Genomic DNA, 19,841 nt, shown 5'->3' with positions numbered 1-19,841 from the left:
AGTGACTAATAGCCATGTTAAAAGAAGTCTTATTTCAGCACAGAGATTTGCCCTTCTGGTGGTGATGCGGTCCTGCAGAACCATTTCAAATGATGCTCTGCAAGTTATTGCAGGTAAGGAACCAGTGGATCTGATTATACTTAAAAGGACAATGGAATATGCAATTAAGAATAATAAGAGAATAGAACTTATGGGAAATAAAATCTCATAGAGAAGAGGGAAGAAAGTATGGAAGACACGATTTGAAAGTAGAAAAGAAAAGGTTACAACAGGATACAGATTGTATATGGCAGGAAAGATGGAGTGGTTCTGATAAGGGGTGTGTTACCTTTGCCCTTCTGCCTGGGGTGAAAACTCTGAAAGATATTTCATCTTGGTCTGGTCTAGGAATGTTCCAAACAATGTTAATAACTGGACATAGGTTAAAGAAAAGACTGGTAGAGCTTGGTGTAGAAGAAAATCCAATGTGTGTTTGTGGGATGGTAGAGGATACAGCATACAGTCAGTCTCGTATAACACGTGTTTACACTACACGAATTCAATCATACACGATTTATAAATAGGGAACGATATTGTGTATAACACAAACTGAATTCGCTTATGCACGATTCGCCTGTGTTTACAAGAAATGGAAGTCGAATGCGGAATCACCCCAATTGAAAGGAACACAATAGGAATGAAGAGAAGATTCTGAAAATGTATTTGTTTTTTATATCAGTGAAGGGGAAACACATTTCACCATAATAATGTAAAAACCCACACAATTCCAGCTATCGGTATTATCGCAAATGCAATTAGATCGAGTTTACTACCAGAGTAACAGATTTATAACAGATTCCACTAGCAGAAACGCAATTGGAATTAGCATTAGTAGAGGTATTTGATGCAAGAAAGCAAGCTTATGCAGCATCAGCCAAAAAAAAAAAAAAAAAAAACAAATAAATAAATAAATAAAAAATAACCACTTCCACTTCACCCCTCTGTTCGTTCGAAATACCTGTCCAGCTGAGCCTTAAACTTATTTAGGCTATCAACTTCCACGACAAGGGATGGAAGTCTATTCCAGCAACCAACCACCCGCTGGCTAAAGGCAAATTTCCTCACGTCTATCCTACATCTGTCTTTCCTCATTGTTTTATGGTGGTAACCCCCAGAAATGTGCTTTAGTAAAATGTGAGCTAACGAAGTGTCAGTAGTGTCTCAGCCTTTACGGTGTTGTTTATTCAGTTGCTACACACGTGCAGCTTTGTTTATGTGTATCAAGCGTTCCTCCTCATTTTGTAATTGTGCTTTATTCCCTAAAAATGAGTAAAATACTTAAAAGGTGTGAAAAGGAAGCGTCCTGGTGAAGACACTACAGATCCAGAGAGAAAAGGAAAAGCAATATCGATAGACAGAGGCGGACTTCATACCCGGGAAAATTTGTAGCGGCCTCATACTAGCGTTTATGACCAAAATCACACTGGCCTCCGGCCCACCAGGGTTTCCCTGATAAGGCTTATGGCCAGTCCACCTCTGTCGATAGAGAAAAAATATGAAATTGTGAAACACTTTGAGCGAAATGAAAGACCATGTGATATTGCACGTGCTACAGTCCTAAATGAGGCAACACCGAGAATTAGAAAGAATTCAGAGAAAATAAAAACAGCTTTCATAGTAGGAACAACTCAAAGTGTAATAAAATCCATTAGATCAAGACACAAAGAATTGGAAGAGATGGAACCGCTGTCATCTATTTGGATAGAAAATCAAATAAAAAACAAGTTTGCTTACGTAGAAGCAAAAGCATTAGCAATATTTTATTACGTAATAGTCGTAATAAAATACTACGTATTTTATTACGATTATTTATTGTGTTTGCTAATGTTTTGGTTACAAATGTGTGTTCAATCTTGGGTGGTCGGCACCTAACCCTATTTTTCCCATAGGGCCTGTTATTTATATTGCACGATTTTGCATTGCAAGGGTTTTTAGGAACACAACTATCGTGCTATACGAGGACTGACTGTATTTTATGGCAGTGTTTAAGATATGATATACCAAGGAATATGTTAATTAGGCAGATTGGCTCCAATTCATACACCTGGAGTGACTTGTTTAAGAATAGAGAATGGAATGAAGCTTTTGCTGAGTTCACTAGAGAAGTAAGCAGGATTAGACAATTGTAAAAATTTGTATATATGTAAATATTGTTTTTATGGAGTTGAGATTTAGTTGGAATTGGAATTAATTGATCTTATAGTTTATAGTTGTATAAAAAGGAAATGTTGGAAAAAGTACAAAATACAAAAATATATTGATGAATTTTATTGTTTAGAGTTTTATATTGATTTTAAAGTTTATAATTGTGTACAAGAAAATGTTGTAAAAAGTATAAAATACAAAAATATATTAATGAATTTTAAATGTTTAGAGTTTTAATTTTGCTGGAACAAGAATCACAATTTATAGAAGTTTGCCTTTTGAAGTTTAAAGTTTAATTGAGCTCTACATAAGGGATATCCGTCTGTTCAGGGCAGGGGCGATAAAATATTCTCAATGTTTCATTTATCATATGGAGCATATGATTAAGGATCAAAAGATTAAAATTGAGAGGATAGAGGAATAAAGTACAGATGAGCTTATTGCTCAGGAAGTGCAGGTATAAGTAGGTGTTAGGATAGTGATGATGATATCAGTGTAGTACCACACAGTTGATACGTTACTCTGGGGTTACTGCTTCCCATATGCAGTACTTTACATTTGTCAATGTTAAACTTCTGTTGCTACCTCTCAGCCCATCTGCTCAACTTTTCTAGATCCTTGCAGCAGCGTACTGTCATTAACAACCCTACCAACCTTTGTATCATCTGTAAACTTGGACATTAAGCCTGATATACCATCAATATCATTAATGAATACAGAAATCAACAATGGATCCAACACTTAACCGTAGGGGACTCCACTAATAACATTAGTCTGCGAAGAGCAGTGTCCATTGATTACCACTCTGTCTTCTCCCACTCAACCATCCCTTTATCCATAGCAGCAATTTGCCTACAATGCCACACTGCTCCAATTTGTGCTGCAGTCTTCCATGTGCAACAATATCAAAAGCCTTTCTAAGATCCAAATATATGATATCAAAATTATTCTTTGCATCCATTTCCTTTGTGACCACATCAGAGTATCCAATCAAATTGGCCAGACAAGACTTCCCCTTAACAAACCCATGCTGTGTCCGAGCTATAATCGAAGTCTTGTCTAGATGATCCTGCAATGCTTCTTTAACCAGTGCCTCCATTAATTTCACTGGACAGAAGTTAAACTAACAGGTCTGTAATTACCAGTGTCTCCCTTTGATCCTCCTTTGTGGATTGGGGTCATATTTACACATCTCCAGTTCGTGGGTACCTCCCCTGAGTCCAAGGAAGCTCTCATAATTATAGCTAAGGGTTTGCTTACTTTCTTTGCTGCCTCCTTTAATATAACTGGATAGATTCCATCCACCCCAGGTGCCTTTCTTATGTTTATCTTCAACAATTTCTCCTCCACGTTACTCTCAGTTATTACAAGATTATCTAGCTTACTGCCAGAGTTTAATTCACCTCTGGCATTCCCCTCGTTGCATAACTCGTCATGTGTGAATGTAGATGCAACATATTCATTTTGTTTGTTAGCTATCTGAGCAGGATCATCAACAGTTGAACCATCGATATCAAGTGGACCAATCTGATTCATCCCCTTCCTTCTAGAGTTTACATAAGTAAAGAACTCTTTGCTGTTTTTCTTTGCATTCTTTGCCAAAGATTTCTCATAATCTGCCTTTGCCGGCCTAACCTTCCTTGTGACTTGGTTACAGACCAGTTTATATCTATCATAGGCTTCTTTTTACACTCCCTTGTTTCACTGATGTTTTTCCTTTTGCAAAGAAATTGACATGTCAATTTCTTTGCAAAAGGAAAAACATCAGTGGAACAAGGGAGTTTAAAAAGGCATCACAAATCAGGAGCAAGCTGTAGAGCATGGGCTTTGAGAACTCAAGACTGTTCATTATTAACAGGAGAGGTTGTTAACAGGAGAGATTGCTTCTACAGGGATGGGATACACTTAAATAGAAAGGGTGTAAGAATATTTGCTGATGCTATCGAGGCAGTGTTAGGTGGGTCGGAAAACTGCTAGTTTGGGGGGATACAAAGACTAATAGTTTAACAGTAACCGCAGGCAGAGGTGAAGGTGATTCTTGCACAACTTCTATTAGAATAAGAAGCGACCTGGAGCGAGGTGTGTTGGGGGTTTCAGGGACGGATGGCAGTCATCATGGAATAGTTGGGTATATGGGATGTGTTAGGGTAACAAGGAATAGGCATAGGAGCATGTATGCTTGCATGTATACCAATGCTAGAAGTATAGTAAATAAATTTGATGAACTTGAAGTGTTGGTCAAGACATCAAAGGCGGATATTGTTGGGATAGCAGAGACGTGGTGTCACAAAGGTATAAGGAATGCAGAACTGGAATTTGGGGAGTACAATGTGTACAGAAAGGATAGACAGGACAGAAAGGGAGGGGGTGTTATGCTGTTAATTAAGAAAAACATAAAATCAAAGGAAGTGCATCCAGTTAATATAGATGAACAGTGCTCTGTTGAGTCAGTTTGGTGTGAGATAAGCACTGCGAAAGGAAAAATAAGGGTAGGAGTGTGTTATAGGCCTAATGACTTGAATGAGTACAATGAACAATTGTACAGAGAAATAGAGTGGGCCAGTAAATCAGAATGTCTCATAATGGGGGATTTTAACTTCCCAGATATTGACTGGAACTTGTGGGTTGGTCACTCACACACTAGTCAGACTTTTGTGGATTTATTGGATGATTGTTTTTTGCAGCAGCATGTTCGAGAGGCAACCAGAGAAAGTAACACTCTTGATCTGGTTATCAGCAGTGATCATTCGTGTATTAAGAATTTGCAGATAAAGGAACCACTAGGTGGCAGTGATCACAGTATGCCGAAGTGGGATTTACTCAAAGAGGTAACTACCATCAGGGGTAAAGGAAAGGGTTTTTGCTTCCGTAAAGGAGAGTACAGTGGTCTCAGACAGTTTTTAAATTCTGTACAGTGGGATCAACTGACGATGTTACCAACAGTAAATTCTAAGTGGGAAGCATTCAAGGAATTAATCGTGGAAGCTACTAGACTTTATATACTGATTAAGAAATATCGTTCAAGGTTTAGGCCTAAATGGTTATCAAATGAACTAATGAGACTCGTGACAGAGAAGAAAAATGCTTGGGATGCATATAAATTATCAGGTGACGCAGAAGCCTGTGGCAGATATAAGCTAGTCTGTAATCAGGTCACAAAGGAGGTTCGGCAGGCGAAGGCGGATTACGAGAAATCTTTGGCAAAAGATGCTAAGAAAAACAGCAAGGATTTCTTTACTTATATAAACTCTAAAAGGAAGGGGATGAATATGATTGGTCCACTTGACATCGATGGTCGACTGTTGATGATCCTGCTCAGATAACAAACAAACTGAATGAGTATTTTGCATCTACATTCACACGTGAGGAATTATTACAGTTTGAAAATGGAAGAAGGTTATCAAATTGTAGCAGGATACTTAATGATTTTGTAATAACTGAGAGCAAAGTAGAGGAGAAATTGTTGAAGTTAAACACAAGAAAGGCACCTGGGGTGGATGGGATCTATCCAGTTATTTTAAAGGAGGCGGCAAAGCAACTAAGCAAACCCTTAGCCATAATTATGAGAGCATCCTTGGACTCAGGGGAGGTTCCCACGGACTGGAGATGTGCAAATGTGTCCCCAATTCACAAAGGTGGATCGAAGGGTGACACGAGTAATTACAGACCAGTTAGTTTAACTTCTGTTCCGGGTAAAATAATGGAGTCGCTGGTTAAAGATGCATTGCAGGATCATCTAGACAAGACTGCAGCAATAATTCAAACACAGCATGGGTTTGTTAAGGGAAAGTCTTGTCTGACAAATTTGATTGGTTATTATGATGTGGTCACAAAGGAACTGGATGCAAAAAATAATTTTGATATCATATACTTGGATTTCAGGAAAGCTTTTGACACTGTTGCGCATGGAAGACTACTGTACAAATTGGAGCAGAATGGTATTAAGGGTAAGTTGCTACAATGGATAAAAGGATGGTTAAGTGGGAGAAGACAGAGGGTGGTAATCAATGGGTGCTGCTCTTCGTGGACTAATGTTATTAGTGGAGTCCCACAGGGTTCGGTGTTGGGTCCACTGTTGTTTTGTGTATTTATCAATGATATTGATGAAGGTATATCAGGCTTAATGTCGAAGTTTGCAGATGACACAAAGGTTGGCAGGGTTGTTAATGACAGTAATGGCAGTGTGCTACTGCAACAGGATCTAGATAATTTGGGCAGATGGGCTAAGAAGTGGCAACTGAAGTTCAACCTTGACACCATTCCCTCCAAATGACTGGACAGGCATTTGGAGGGAATGGTGTGATTTTTTTTTTTTTTTTTTGGCTGATGCTGCATAAGCTCCTACACTTGCTTTCTTGCATCATGTGCCACTACTACTACTACTACTACTATTATTCTTCACATATGTTTGGAAGATCACTAAATGGAATGCTTAGTAATATATGAGGTGATTTACTAAGATCATCAGTAGAAGAGTTAGAGGAAAAGTAAATGCTAATAAGTCAGCTTTATTTTTAGAGGAGGATGCAGTAGAACCATCAGCATTTATCGGACATAGAAATATTTGTTGATGGAAGTTGTAGTCAATGGATTTGTTCAGAGATGAGCTGTTGGGCCTTCTCTGCTAGTTAGTTAGTTATTTGGTTTCTAGGAACTAAGGCCATATTGCTCCGGGATATGCGGTGGTCATTCCCTGACCTTTCCGCATCCTCCGTATTTGGTGGTGACGGGCTCGAACCCCGGTCTAATCAAGGAGCGTGTGCTACGCACTGCTGCTCCTTCCCACCTGGCTACGGAGGCGCCGGGCCTTCTCTGACCAGGGCAGAGACCAAAAGGCTGACTGACAAGAAGCAAGTTTCCTACTTCTGGCTTGTTCAAAATCAAGTTTGGATTAATTAATAACTATTTTATAACTGTTGCAAGTTTAAATTTTAGTGTGTAGGTAGAAAATTAAGTTTGAAGTTGTTTGTAATATGTAATGTTTATTTGTATCTATTGTTTATCCAGAAATACATCATTTACTCTCTGAATATTGCACTACATGGTAAGAAAAGTTCCTGTGATAACATACTGTTTGTTAACCAACAGTATGTCCATTAATAATTTAAATTGGTAAATAATGCTGTTTTGTAGCTTTAATTAAGATGTTGTAATATAGTTAAATTGGTAGATGTCTCATGTAATTAATAAATTTTCTTATGGTTATTACATATTTTCCTTTTAGATAAAACAATGTCTGGTGGGAACAATTCTTCTATGCCTCGCATAATGGTTTTTCGTCCTACTCTTGAGGAAATGAAAGATTTTTCAAAATACATTGGTTTCATTGAGTCACAAGGAGCTCATAAAGCTGGACTTGCCAAGGTATTATTTATAGATATGATAAATTTAAAATGTTTTGTAAAAATATTTCTATGCATTGACTTAAAGGAGTATTTATTTTTTAACTAGGTTATACACTGCAAGTTTTATTATAATAAAAAACAAACAAACAAACAAAAAAAAAAAGACAACCTAACAAACAGCCTGTTGAAAACTTGTGATAATATGTTGGGTGCAATAAAATGGTTACAGTAAAGTTGTAAAAGTCTTTCCATAATTACTATAGAGTATGAACAGTAGCCAATTTATGCCATGTAAAAAGTGGAATAACAACTCTCCAATAACACACGTTCAGTCTGGGAAGTTGTTGGTTATTAGATCTTAAGTAGTATAGGGGCTCCCATCTGGTGAGTATGGGCTTGGCACACTCAGGGTCCTGAGCTGGATATCATCATTCTTCTCTTTCTGGATGATTCTCTTCTGATTTTTGTTATCTCTCTCTCACTCTCACACACAGACCGGGGTTTGACCCCGTCACCACCAAATATGGAGGATGCAGAAAGGTCAGGGAATGACCACCGCATATCCCGGAGCAATATGGCCTTAGTTGCTAATGCTCCTAAAAACCAAATAACAACAACAAACAAACTCTCTCTCTCTCGTTCTTTCTCTTAGACCGGGGTTTGACCCCGTCACCACCAAATACGGAGGATGCGGAAAGGTAAGGGAATGACCACCGCATATCCCGGAGCAATATGTCCTTAGTTACTAATGCTCCTAAAAACCAAATAACAACAACAAACAAACTCTCTCTCTCTCTCTCTTTCTCTTTCTCTCTCTCTCTCTCTCTCTCTCTCACAGGGTAATTCAGAAAAATTTTTTTTTTTGGCTGGTGCAGCATAAGCCTCAGGCTTCCTTGCACCGTATGCTAATAATAATAATGATTTCAATTCACCTCTACTTTAGCATTTTTGCATAAATTATTTATATAAATTACTTTTAAAACTGTTATTGTCCTTATGGTTATAAATAGCTTAAATAACTCACTCTTATAATCATTTCCATATGATGAGAATGATTTTAAGAGTGGGTCATTTGACTTTAATGTTTTTTTGGGAGCAAGGTTACGGCATGTGGCTGTGTATTTCCAAAGCTCGTCATTCACGTAAGTTTTTGAAATAATTTTGAGTTTTTTTTTTTTTTAAATTTTAATATACAAAACTGTAGTTAGTATATAGTTTGAATTCCTATAGCCATGTAGGTTACTTTATTTTTGTATTTAGATAAGTATTTGGAAAGCTACAGCTTAATATTTAGATATCCTTTGCTATTGTTATTTTCGGCTGGACCTTTGTAAATTTCATTGGGTAGCTTAAATTTTATTTCACTAGTGGTTTGTCAGCAGTATAGTTTCTGTAATACTCTTAATTTAAATTCCACAGCATATTGTAAGTTTAACTTATTTGTATTAAAAGTATTTGGAAAGCTACAGTTTAATATTCAGATAGCCTTTGTTATTGATATTTTGGCAGTAATTTCGTAACTTTCGTCTGGTAGCTTAAATTTTACTTCTTTAGTGATATAAGTTTTGTCAACAGTTTAATTTCTGCAATATTTTGTTAATGTAAATTTTGTACTATATCGTAAATTTAAATTTCATAATTTTTCTAAAGTTCAAATTTTACTTAAATTATGGTTGCTACAAGATCCACTTAGAATAATTCCAGGCAGTCAAATGGTATTTCTGTTTGAAAAATACCAAGTCAAACACCATTTCCGTTTGAGTCATCAGGACTCAAATGGAAATGCCAGTGGGCATTTCCACTGTGAATCGGCATTTGTCATTTGTATAGCCTGTGGCATGTATTCTAAGGCTGGCCTAGTAGACAAACTTAGCTCATCTGGCGATTCTTTTCTCATTGCAAACAATGTAAGGTGTGCACTGATCTCAAGTGATAATTTGGTGCATTATGAGAAGAATATGAGTCACTGAAGAAATGAGTGCTTGTCCTAGAAACAAATGTAACTGGACTCAAGGACTCAAGTATCTCCAGTCCCAGAAAAGAATTATCAAGTGCAGACTGTTCAGGATAATAGTGATCTAATTTTTTTTATTGGGAGATTCTATTGTCAGGTATACGGGTAACATTTTTTGTAATAAAGATAGGTGGTCCAGACCCAGAGTGTGTTTGCCAGAAGCAACAGTTGATGATGTTATCAATACTGTCAGATTTTAAGGAAGTTAAAAAGAGAACTATTATTCATGTTAGGACTAACGATATTAAACATACATGATTTGACCATCTGTTGGATAAATATAAGACTATGCTGAAAAAATGCCACGAGTTAGGTTAGAATGTGTATGTGTCTGCAATTCTACCCAGACATGATAGGAGGAATTATATGCTGAATGCCTTGTGGATTAATTCGAGACCTGAGGGAATTGTGGGTGGAAATTTTATCAACATGGCTTGCATTTGTAGATAGAAGGAATCTGCTTTGTACAGATGGTATACATTTGAACAATGGTGGTGCAAAGATTTTTGCCAGTATCACTGATGATATTCTAAGGGTTCAGGGAAACTGCTAGTTAGGTGGGAGAGAAGAGTAATTTAGATCTGTGTTTATCTGATGATATGGATCAAAGTAATCGTTGCACTCATCCCATGAATTCTTGTTTGTTGCCACAACAGCTGATGTTGATAATATGTTCTGAGGGTGGCAATGCTTCAAATGAGGGTGAAGATAAAGCTTGGGATACAAACTTAAATAGCTTCAAGGGGGGGTGTTTCAGGATAGTAAACTGTAAAATTTTACTTCTAAGAGTGAAGTTGATAACTATAGACTGCTTAGTCTGACTTTAGTGGTAGGAAAAATCTTAGAGGCAATGATTAAGAGTGCATTCCAGGATATTTAGATAAATATGGCATTCTGAAGGAGACACATCGCTTTGTTAATGGAAAATCATGCTTAACTAACTTAGTAGGCTATTTTGACACAGTTACTCATGAGCTGGATGTAGGGAACAATTTCGACATAGGTTATTTGGATTTTAGCAAAGCATCTGACTCAGTCCCTCATGAGAGCTTACTGTATAAGCTTGAACCAGTTGGGATTACTGGTAAGATTCTAAGATGGATTGCTGGGTGGCTGTAAGGCAGAGGGTTGTGATTTATGAATATTCTTCAGATTGGTGTAACATCAGGAGTGGGGTCACTTAAGGATCAGTTCTTGGACCACTGTTGTTTCCAATTTTCATAAATGACATTGACAAAGGGATAGAAGACATGATGTCAAAATTTGCAGAATATGTTAAGATTGGCTGAGTCATTAATGATCAGTGCCAAGGAGTACTCTTTCAGGATGACTTGAACAGACCTCAAAGATGGTCAGTTCAAACTCCCCCCCCCCACTTCTAACCTAATCTAACCCATTAGAATAGAGGTATTAGAACCTATAGTACTAAGTACTATAGTTTCTAATACCTCTCGTGTGAGTTACATTAAAAAAAAAAAAAAAAATGCAAGGTTACACTTACACTTGGGGAATAGCAACCCACAAATAAATTAATTCAGCTAATAAATTGTTAATATAACTCCAAGTGTGGAGTTGAATTAAAGCTCTGAGAGGGATTAGTAAAATGAATGAGGTTGGAATTCTCACTGTTATAAAGAATTCCAGAACTAGGGGTCATAAATTCAAATGACAGGTGTTGAGTTTTAGATTAGATTGTAGGAAGTTTTCTTTTAGCTAGCAAGTTGTTGATTACCGGAACAAGTTGCCTTTGCAGGTTGTTGAGGCTGACAGTTTGAATAAATTCATAAGTCAACTGGATAGTTGCCAGTATCACTGATGATGTTCTAAGGGTTCTAAGTGTGATATTCTAAGTGTGTGAGGGGAGAAGTGCATAATTTGTATTTTTTAAAAATTTTTTTTGCCATTGCAGCAAAAGCCTGTGGCTTCCTTGCACTATATGGCGATTACTGTTACTATTACTATGATACATGCAGATTCATAGCACCGATCTTAGAGTAATGGAACTTGGTATTTCCAAGTTCCATTACCCTAAGATCCCACTTAAATAAATGTAAATGAAGCAAAAAAAGTTCTGCAGTAGTTCCAGTATGTATGCACATTCACTTCTATTTTCATAAGATATAAATACAGTAAACTCTCAATTTAACGGACTAATAGGGGAGAATGGGTGTCTGTTAATGCTGAAAGTCTGTTAAATCGAATGTAACCTGGGGGGCTAGGTGCCTCCGTAGCCAGGTGGGCAGGAGCGGCAGCGCGTAGCACAATCTTCTTGATTAGACCGGGGTTCGAGCCCGTGACCACCAAATATGGAGGATGCGGAAAGGTCAGGGAATGACCACCACATATCCCCGGAGCAATATGGCCTTAGTTGCTAATGCTCCAAATAACAACAACTGTAACCTATGGGGGGGGGGGTCATTTTTTATTGTTCTTAATATAAAAAAAAAAAGCTATAATACAACATACAGTACTGTACAATATAAAATTATGTTGCAGTTTGGCCTTTGATTTACGGAAAAAGTTTGTTTTTTTATGGCGAATTTCACAAACACTTGCTACTGAGATGCCTTGTTCTAATTTCTCAATTAGCTCTAATTTCTGTGCCACATTTAAGTTCACATGCTTTCTTTAAACTCCTCTATCACTTGACGCCATTTTAAATTGTAAGGATTGCAAAATTATTTAATTTTGTAATCCTTACATTGCAAAATCACAATTCACAGTCACAATTCAGAAATCACAAAACACTCTGTATACAACCTGACTGCACGATATCTTGAGGCAGACTGAGACTGAAACAAAGCGAGTCAGTAGACCTGCAGTTTAGTGTCCCGAGTCACTTCAGCACGCAAGTCACCACCTGCTCTTATCCGTTGTCTGGGAAAACAGCTATTTGAACATGTTTTCAGAAAGATAAAAAACAATTTTGTGAATTTGATTATAAAAATAAAAGTAGGTAATTATCAAAACAATAATGGAAATAGGTAATTATTATTAATTTTTAATTAATAATAACACTGAAGTTTTGTATAACCTAAAAAAAATAATATGGTCAAGCTTAATAGTACGTTACTGTATTATTATTTGTCCGGTCCGTGAAATCCGTTATATCGGGGTCTGTTAAATCGAGGGTTTACTGTAATTATGATTTCATGTGTAGTTTGCAATTTGATGCATCATTGCCAGAGTGACTGAATGCATCTTGAATAACTTGTTTCAGTTGTACAGTTATATGGTGATACTTTTTGCCACTTTTATATTAATGAGCCTCCATAATTCATTTTCACATGGCAAGAGAGAGGGAGTGCACTCTATACTTTTATGGGTGCCAGTTGAAGAGAGGGAGGTAAATTTTGAGAGCAACGGCCAGTCCACTTCAAAATCTTCTTTGCGGAATTCTCACACACTGATGGCAAAATTAGCAAGGTCCTGTCCTGTTGAAACTGCACCTGACCAAGTAGTCCTAAATCTTCCACCTAGACAATCCTGTATTGTCTTCCGTGTACTTGTTTTATCTGTATTTATTGAGAATCCTGTCAGCCACACAAACTTCAGCATGAAGACATTATGATGTGTGGTGTGAGGTATTAATATACAGGCTTTCCAATCTCTGAATATGATTCTTATAGATGTGAAAAAGTTTATTGAAAACCAGAGTGTACAGGCACCTTTTTATTTAATATTGAGATGGGTTGGAGAGATTGTAGGTGATTTAGGTCTATGGTGTGCTCAACTGTTAAAAAAAAAAAAAAAAAAAGACTAAAGTAAATAAAAAAAAAAGTTATACTGCTCTAAAAATATTAAAAAAGTAGCATTCGATGGAACTCAGTCATTGCATTGCACACTCGGCCACATCAGATTGTATGAAATTTAGTGAGTCAAACTTATGAAGTTCAGTGAGGCAGAAGCACATTTGTGCTTTTATTATTATTTTTTGCATAATATGTACATGAGTATACACCCTTATCAGGTATAAACTGGAAGCTTCAAAAATGTTTGCATTAGTAAATGCTTTCAGCATATTAACATTATTTGTTTATTATTTTGTGTTGTTCATATTATATTTTTAGATTGTTTTATATTATTTTTATATTGTTTGTTCTTTATATTTAAACTCATGGTAATATTTGCTTACTTATATTTTTGCTGTTTTATAAGAATTATCCATGTGGAAAGATCATAGAGCAATCTTGCATTAGCTGTGTGATTTAAAATGCTTATACATTGTGGCAGGTCCCTGTCACAGACATTATTTCAAGTACAAGCTGGGGTTTCTTATTTAGGAGTCTATTTGTTCTCAAAACCTGTACACCCGAGCTTGCTCCTGTTCTGGGTTGCCCCTTTTTTTTTTACGCTTTCTTATTCCATAGATGTGTTTCCTCCTTTCTTGGAAATTTGCTCATATCCAACCAGTTCCTAAAGAGGATGACAAATCCTTCTCATTGAGTTATCATCCTGTTGCACTTACCTCTACTCTTTCCAAACTAATGGAGAAATCTATTAACTGCATAATCCTACGTAGCACACGCTTCTTGATTAGACCGGGGTTCGAGCCCGTCACCACCAAATACGGAGGATGCGGAAAGGTCAGGGAATGACCACCGCATATCCTGGAGCAATATGGCCTTAATTGCTAATGCTCCTAAAAACCAAATAACAAACAAACAAGCATAATCCTAAACTCTCTCACCCTTCCATCTCATCAGTGATTTCCAATATGGATTCCACCAGTGTCTATCACAGGTGATATATTGGCTTATATTACCCATCTATGGACAAATTCAATGGAAAAGTTTGATAACTCTCAAGAAATTGCCATTTCTGAAGTTTTAAATTGTTTGGTGGCAGAAATACCACCAGACAATTTAAAACCACCAAGCACTCTTATGGATTTCTAACTCTTTTCTGCAATTTGGGTATCTAGTTTTCTTTCTGATTACTCTGTCGGTGATAGTAGATGGTTCTCCACAAATGCTGGTGTTCCCCAAGGTTCATTTCTTTCTCCCACCCTTTTCCTCTTGTATATTAATGACCTTCTACTGACTAGAAATCCTATACATAGTTTTGCTTATGATAATACATTGCATTCCACCTCCCAGTTTGAGAAATCTTGACCTTCTCGAATATCCACCACTATATCCTTAAATGTGCTGATCTCCAGGTAATACTCCAGTGGGCCAAGATAATTTGGTTAATTTCAATCCTCTTAAAACTCAGTTCTGTCTCACAAAAAAAAGAGTGTACTGTTCCTATGCTTATCTTTGGTGATACTCATATTTCTAGACAAGATTGCATATTATGGATTACTCTGACTTCTAAAATCTCCCTTGGAATAAATACATCACAAATATTGCTTACTTTGCATCCAAAAAACTGGATTTTCCTTTTTCATTCTCTGCATTACTTTTCTTCTAAACAACTACTCACTCTGTACATCTCTGAAATCTGCCTTACAATGGAATATTGTTCCCACACCTGAGGTATCCCCCAAAACTTTTCTTAATGTTTTAGACTCCATTCAAAAGATGGCAGTCAGGTTAATTAATGACCCGAACCCTTACAAAGTCTCTCCACTGTCTGTCCAATAGCTGTTCTGTTTCTGCTGTATGCCTTTTTTGTAGATACTTCTATGGGTACTCTTCTTCTGAATTGGCATCTGTAATTCCCCAACTCTCTTCTAAACTAGTTAAAACATCTGCAACTATCAGCATATGTTTGCTGTTTAATTTCAAACTCACAGAACCAACTTTTCTTCCTCATTTATCCCCTCAACTTCTGTTTTGTGGAATAACACATGTATTTCCTGAATATTACAATCTACAGAAATTCAAGTCTAATGTCTTCTTTGCTCAACCTTCAACCAATGCACGATAATACTAAGTACTGTAAGTTCTGACACCTTTTGTGTTTGGGGTTTCAAAAAAAAAAAATAATAAAAAAATAAAAAAATTTTAAAAAGCTACCTTAGTGCATTTTTATCGTTTGTTTTCTTTTTCATTTTCTATCAATTAAAAGAATGGTTTGGTTTCAGCCCTGTCAAAATGAGGATACTGTTATATAAGATGAATATTTAATCCTTTCAGCAATGAGTTTTCTGACTGTTAGTGGGTGGGATCCTTATGGAGAATTTTCTTAGCAGCATGCTTTGTGGAGTGAGTTTTTTCTTGGAATTTTGAAATATTATTGTAAAAGTGAAACTTTGTACATAAGTGTTTAAAAGTGACATTGTAACTTTTTGTTTATCTTAGAATTTCCTCTACATAAATAGATCATCTGTCACCAGTCTTTTTCCTCTCCTGTGCTTTCTCTCTTTCTGCTCTATTAAATTGGCTAGCTCATTATTCATCCAGCTTGGCATTCTCCTTGTGCTATATTTGCTACCTCTATTCTTATCTTCCAACTGCTCTCTCTCTCTCTCTCTCTCTCTCTCTCTCTTCCCCCCACCCCCATGCACTGTATTCCTGTACTGTCAGCCCTATTATATCAGTCAGTGATTTTTCCTCTTGTTTAATAATGGATGGGCAGGTGTAACTGAGTTGGCCCTTGAAAACCATAATTTTTGACTTGGTGTTTGAAATTTTTAGTTTTTTTGGCAGCAGTCCAGGAAAGAAGCTAAGTACTGCATTTGTGTAAAGCATGATGGATGGACAGGAAATTTCTATGGTGAACATAGAAATTTCTTTGCTGGTGGATGACAGAAAGATTGTTACTGTGTGGTATGACATAATTAGCTGATATATTTTTTTTCTAATGTGAAGCAGCAGGGGTAATGTGACTTCTGGTGATAATACAAGGGCTGGCAGGGGCAAAGTTCTGGTAATATTTTCAATTACGTTTGCTGTTATAATATCTGGTAGAGATTGTGCGGTGGCTGATTTCAGAAGTTGTTGTGGTCTTGCAGTGATAGCTTTCATGGAGAAACCTTTTGAATCTTTTTATCCCAAGTTTTGTTTGTTGTCAGGATATTGTCAGTGGCTCGTATCCCTGCCCACCGACTTTCAGTGGGTTTCCAGTTAGGGAAAAGGAGATATTGATCAGTTGCAGGGTCCTTCATACCTTATTATAGAACAGGGACTCAAAGGGTATAACAGGAATTGAAGTTTCATTAAGTGTGTGATGGAGTTCGCCTCCTTCGGGCACTCAGTGCATCTTTATAGAATGAGGATAGTTAGAGTGATGCTAGTGCCACATTCGTGGAGAAGATGATCTATGCTGGCAGGGTATGTGTGCTTTATGTGTAGCATCTTTAGAGGGAAAATTGTCTGGATGGTTGCAATTCTTGAAGAATTACAACCTTCAAGGGAGACCAGCCCTGTCCTCCACGAGTGAGCATTTTTGAGTTTTGAGAAGGAAATCCAGTTGGTTTTGTTCTGGAGGAAAGCACTAATGGGTTTCAACATTTGATGGAAGTGGGTGGGTCAAGATAATGTTTTTTTTTTTGCACCAGAGCATGCTTGCTGCCAGCTGGTTGACAACATATTCTCTCTCTCTCTCAATGGAACAATTGTGTGCGTGCGCACGCACACACACTTTCCCATTTTATAGGTAGAGACCCAGGGAAGCAACTGCCGACCGGGCTAGCCAGGTGGGTAAAGTGCCTGCCTGGCAACCGAAAGGTCGCAGGTTTGAATCCCGCCTTGGGCTTGGATCACAGTAAAATGCAAAAACCTTGGGAGGTGCATTATGGCCACAGAAGCTGATGTGCCAACAACTAACAAAAAAAAAAAAGGGAAGCAACTCAGAGCAGTTATTTATTTATTTTTATAAAAATCCCAAACATGAGAGGTATTAGAGCCTATATAGTAGTTAGTGCATGGGTTGAAGGTTGAGAAGATATGTTGACATTAGTCTTAAACTTCTACAGATAGTAATTTTCAGGAAATATGAATGAAGGAAGGTTGTTCCAGAGATTGGAAGTTGAATGAATAAATGAGGAAGATGAAAAGTTGGTTCTGTGAGTTTGACGTTGGACAGTAAAAGGATGTTGACTAGTTACAGCACGTGATCAGGCTGCTTTGGAAGATAGAACAGGAATTATTGAAGCCAATTCAGAAGAACAGTGCCCATGGAAGTATCTGTAGAAAACGAGTTGTTAGAGATGAGTCATTAATTAACCTAACTGCCCTCTTTTGAATGGAATCTAGAAGCCAGAGAGAGAGAGAGAGAGCGAGAGAGAGAGAGAGAGAGAGAGAGAGAGAGAGAGAGAGAGAGAGAGAGAGAGAGAGAGAGAGAGAGGGTTTTCGTGGCACCGCTCCAGATGTAGGAACAATATTCCATAATAGGATGGATTTGCGGTTTGTACAGAGTGAACAGCTGTTTGGAAGAAAAGTAACGCCAAGGAAAAAAGAAAAAAAAACAAGTTTTTTAGATGCAGAGGAAGCAATATTTGTAATGTGTTTATGCCAAGAGAGATTAGAAGTCAGGGTAATCTCCAAAAGAGATATATCATTTTGCCTAGAAATTGGAGTGTCACCAAAGATAAGCATAAGAGCAGAATCATCCTTTTTGCGAGATATAAGGCAGGACTGAGTTTAAAAAGGTTGAAATCAACTAAGTTATCTTTGCCCCACTGTAGAATTATCAGGAGGAAATTTTGAGATCAGCATTTAAGACAGAGCCATCACCTGCACTGAGCGGTTAGAGAGAAAACTGGATACCCATTTACAATGAATAGTTGGCAAACAATAAGATGGAAGCTTATTTAGAAGACTTTGATGCTAAACATGATCAAAAGCCTTTGAAATGTCAAGAACTGCTTGAGTTTCACAAAACTTTTCCATTGAATTTGACCATAGATGGGTAACATAAGCCAGAATATCGCCAGTGGATTGACACTGATGGAATTCATAATGGCCATCATTGATCAGATGGAAGTTTTCTAGATAGTTTTGAGTTGGCGGTTAATTGATTTCTCATTACTTTAGAATCCTGTTTTCTTTCTTTTTGATTTCTCCATTACTTAAAATCTCGTTCTTTATCTAAACCTTTAGTCCTTGAGGTTGTCACAGACATTCTCTCGGATATGCCAGACAAGCTGTACTTGCTACCTGGGAGTCTAAAACGCTGATGGAACTGATATTCGGCTGACACTCAAGTCAAATGGACCCAATTTCGGCGAAGTCCGAACGGTCTGTGACAGCCAGACCCTCTGCTTGCACCTTCACGATGTTGGGACTGTTAGTAATCCTGGGTATAACCTCCATGCACAATTACATGGTGGGTGACCACCCAGGTGTGAACTAACGTAAGCAGGAGTCGAGGTGTGGCGCCCACACCACATGGAGGAATGCCGACCCTCTATGTTACCAGGCAGTACTAGGTGGTAGATGACTCTCATCAACTGGTACAATACCACCACTTTGCTTATTGGAGGCTTGAAGTGGTGGAACCCATGTTTAGAGCTAAGTTCTGGTCAACCCTTCCCTGTCTCTTCCATCATGCAGTATGATTGATGACTTTTGAGGTTATGATGAACATTGTGGTGAGATCCAATATTCCTTACATTTCAAGGGTACAGCTCTAAAACGGTGTTCGCAGGCCGGCCACTAGTTAGTACACTGGACCGAACCTATTGGTAACTCTCTAGGAGGCTTCCGGATCAGCTAATGTATAATCTTGCTACCTCTACTCTGCCAGATAGTGACTGGAGGGAGTCTGAGTAGTGTGTATGCTGGGAGCATTGTCGAGGCCACGTTATGTCAAGGATCTGGGCATATTCTTACCATGTGTACGCCACCACATCCAAAAATTTCATTACTTCATACAGCATGTCCCACCCACTTTTTCTTACTATTGAATACACCATGAATTGTCAAACTAATAGAGCAAGCTTATCTGCGAAAAGATCCAAACCTCCCAAGAACTTCCTAATACATTTCACAAATATATGTAGTCTCAATTCTAATCTCAACAATGTCCATTTCCACTTGCAGTCTCCCAAACCCCATGTACTTTTTCTGACAGAATCTCAGTTATCGGTTGATTCAACTACTACTCATCTCAGATGCCCAAATTATTCGCTGTATGATTCATTTTGCCTCAAAGGTGGTACTTGTGCATATGTCCGTTCTGATATTCCCTGTCAGAGGCTTAAAATCTCTCTACCTCATCGTGTCAAATTCATTTGTTGTCTCTACCGTTCTCCCAACTCCACTAATCATTTGGAGGTCTGACTTCCTCTCTTTGCAACTTGACTTTCTCCAGTCCAACTTTCCTAACAGTGAGGTAATTTTTCTTGGTGATTTTAACGTTCACAACTCCAGCTAGCTTCCATTTTCTAGTCACACCGACCCAGCTGG

At 37.7% G+C, this 19,841-nt stretch overlaps 1 protein-coding gene across 1 annotated transcript in view; it reads left to right on the top strand.

The window, feature by feature from the left end:
* LOC150087017 (lysine-specific demethylase 4A-like) overlaps positions 1-19,841 on the top strand; it is a 694,533-nt gene that overhangs the window by 24,691 nt on the left and 650,001 nt on the right. The window contains exon 2 of the mRNA XM_090372906.1: positions 7,409-7,548. Within this exon, the coding sequence (XP_090229032.1) occupies positions 7,417-7,548 (132 nt within the window). The 5' untranslated portion in view covers positions 7,409-7,416. The remainder of the gene's footprint in view (positions 1-7,408; positions 7,549-19,841) is intronic.

The sequence above is a fragment of the Mastigoproctus giganteus genome, chromosome 4, assembly GCF_048544385.1.
Source record: "Mastigoproctus giganteus isolate SK-2022 chromosome 4, ASM4854438v1, whole genome shotgun sequence".
NCBI lineage: Eukaryota > Metazoa > Arthropoda > Arachnida > Uropygi > Thelyphonidae > Mastigoproctus > Mastigoproctus giganteus.
The sequence above is the reverse complement of the archived record's forward strand: the minus strand, read 5'-3'. Positions and strand labels throughout refer to the sequence as shown.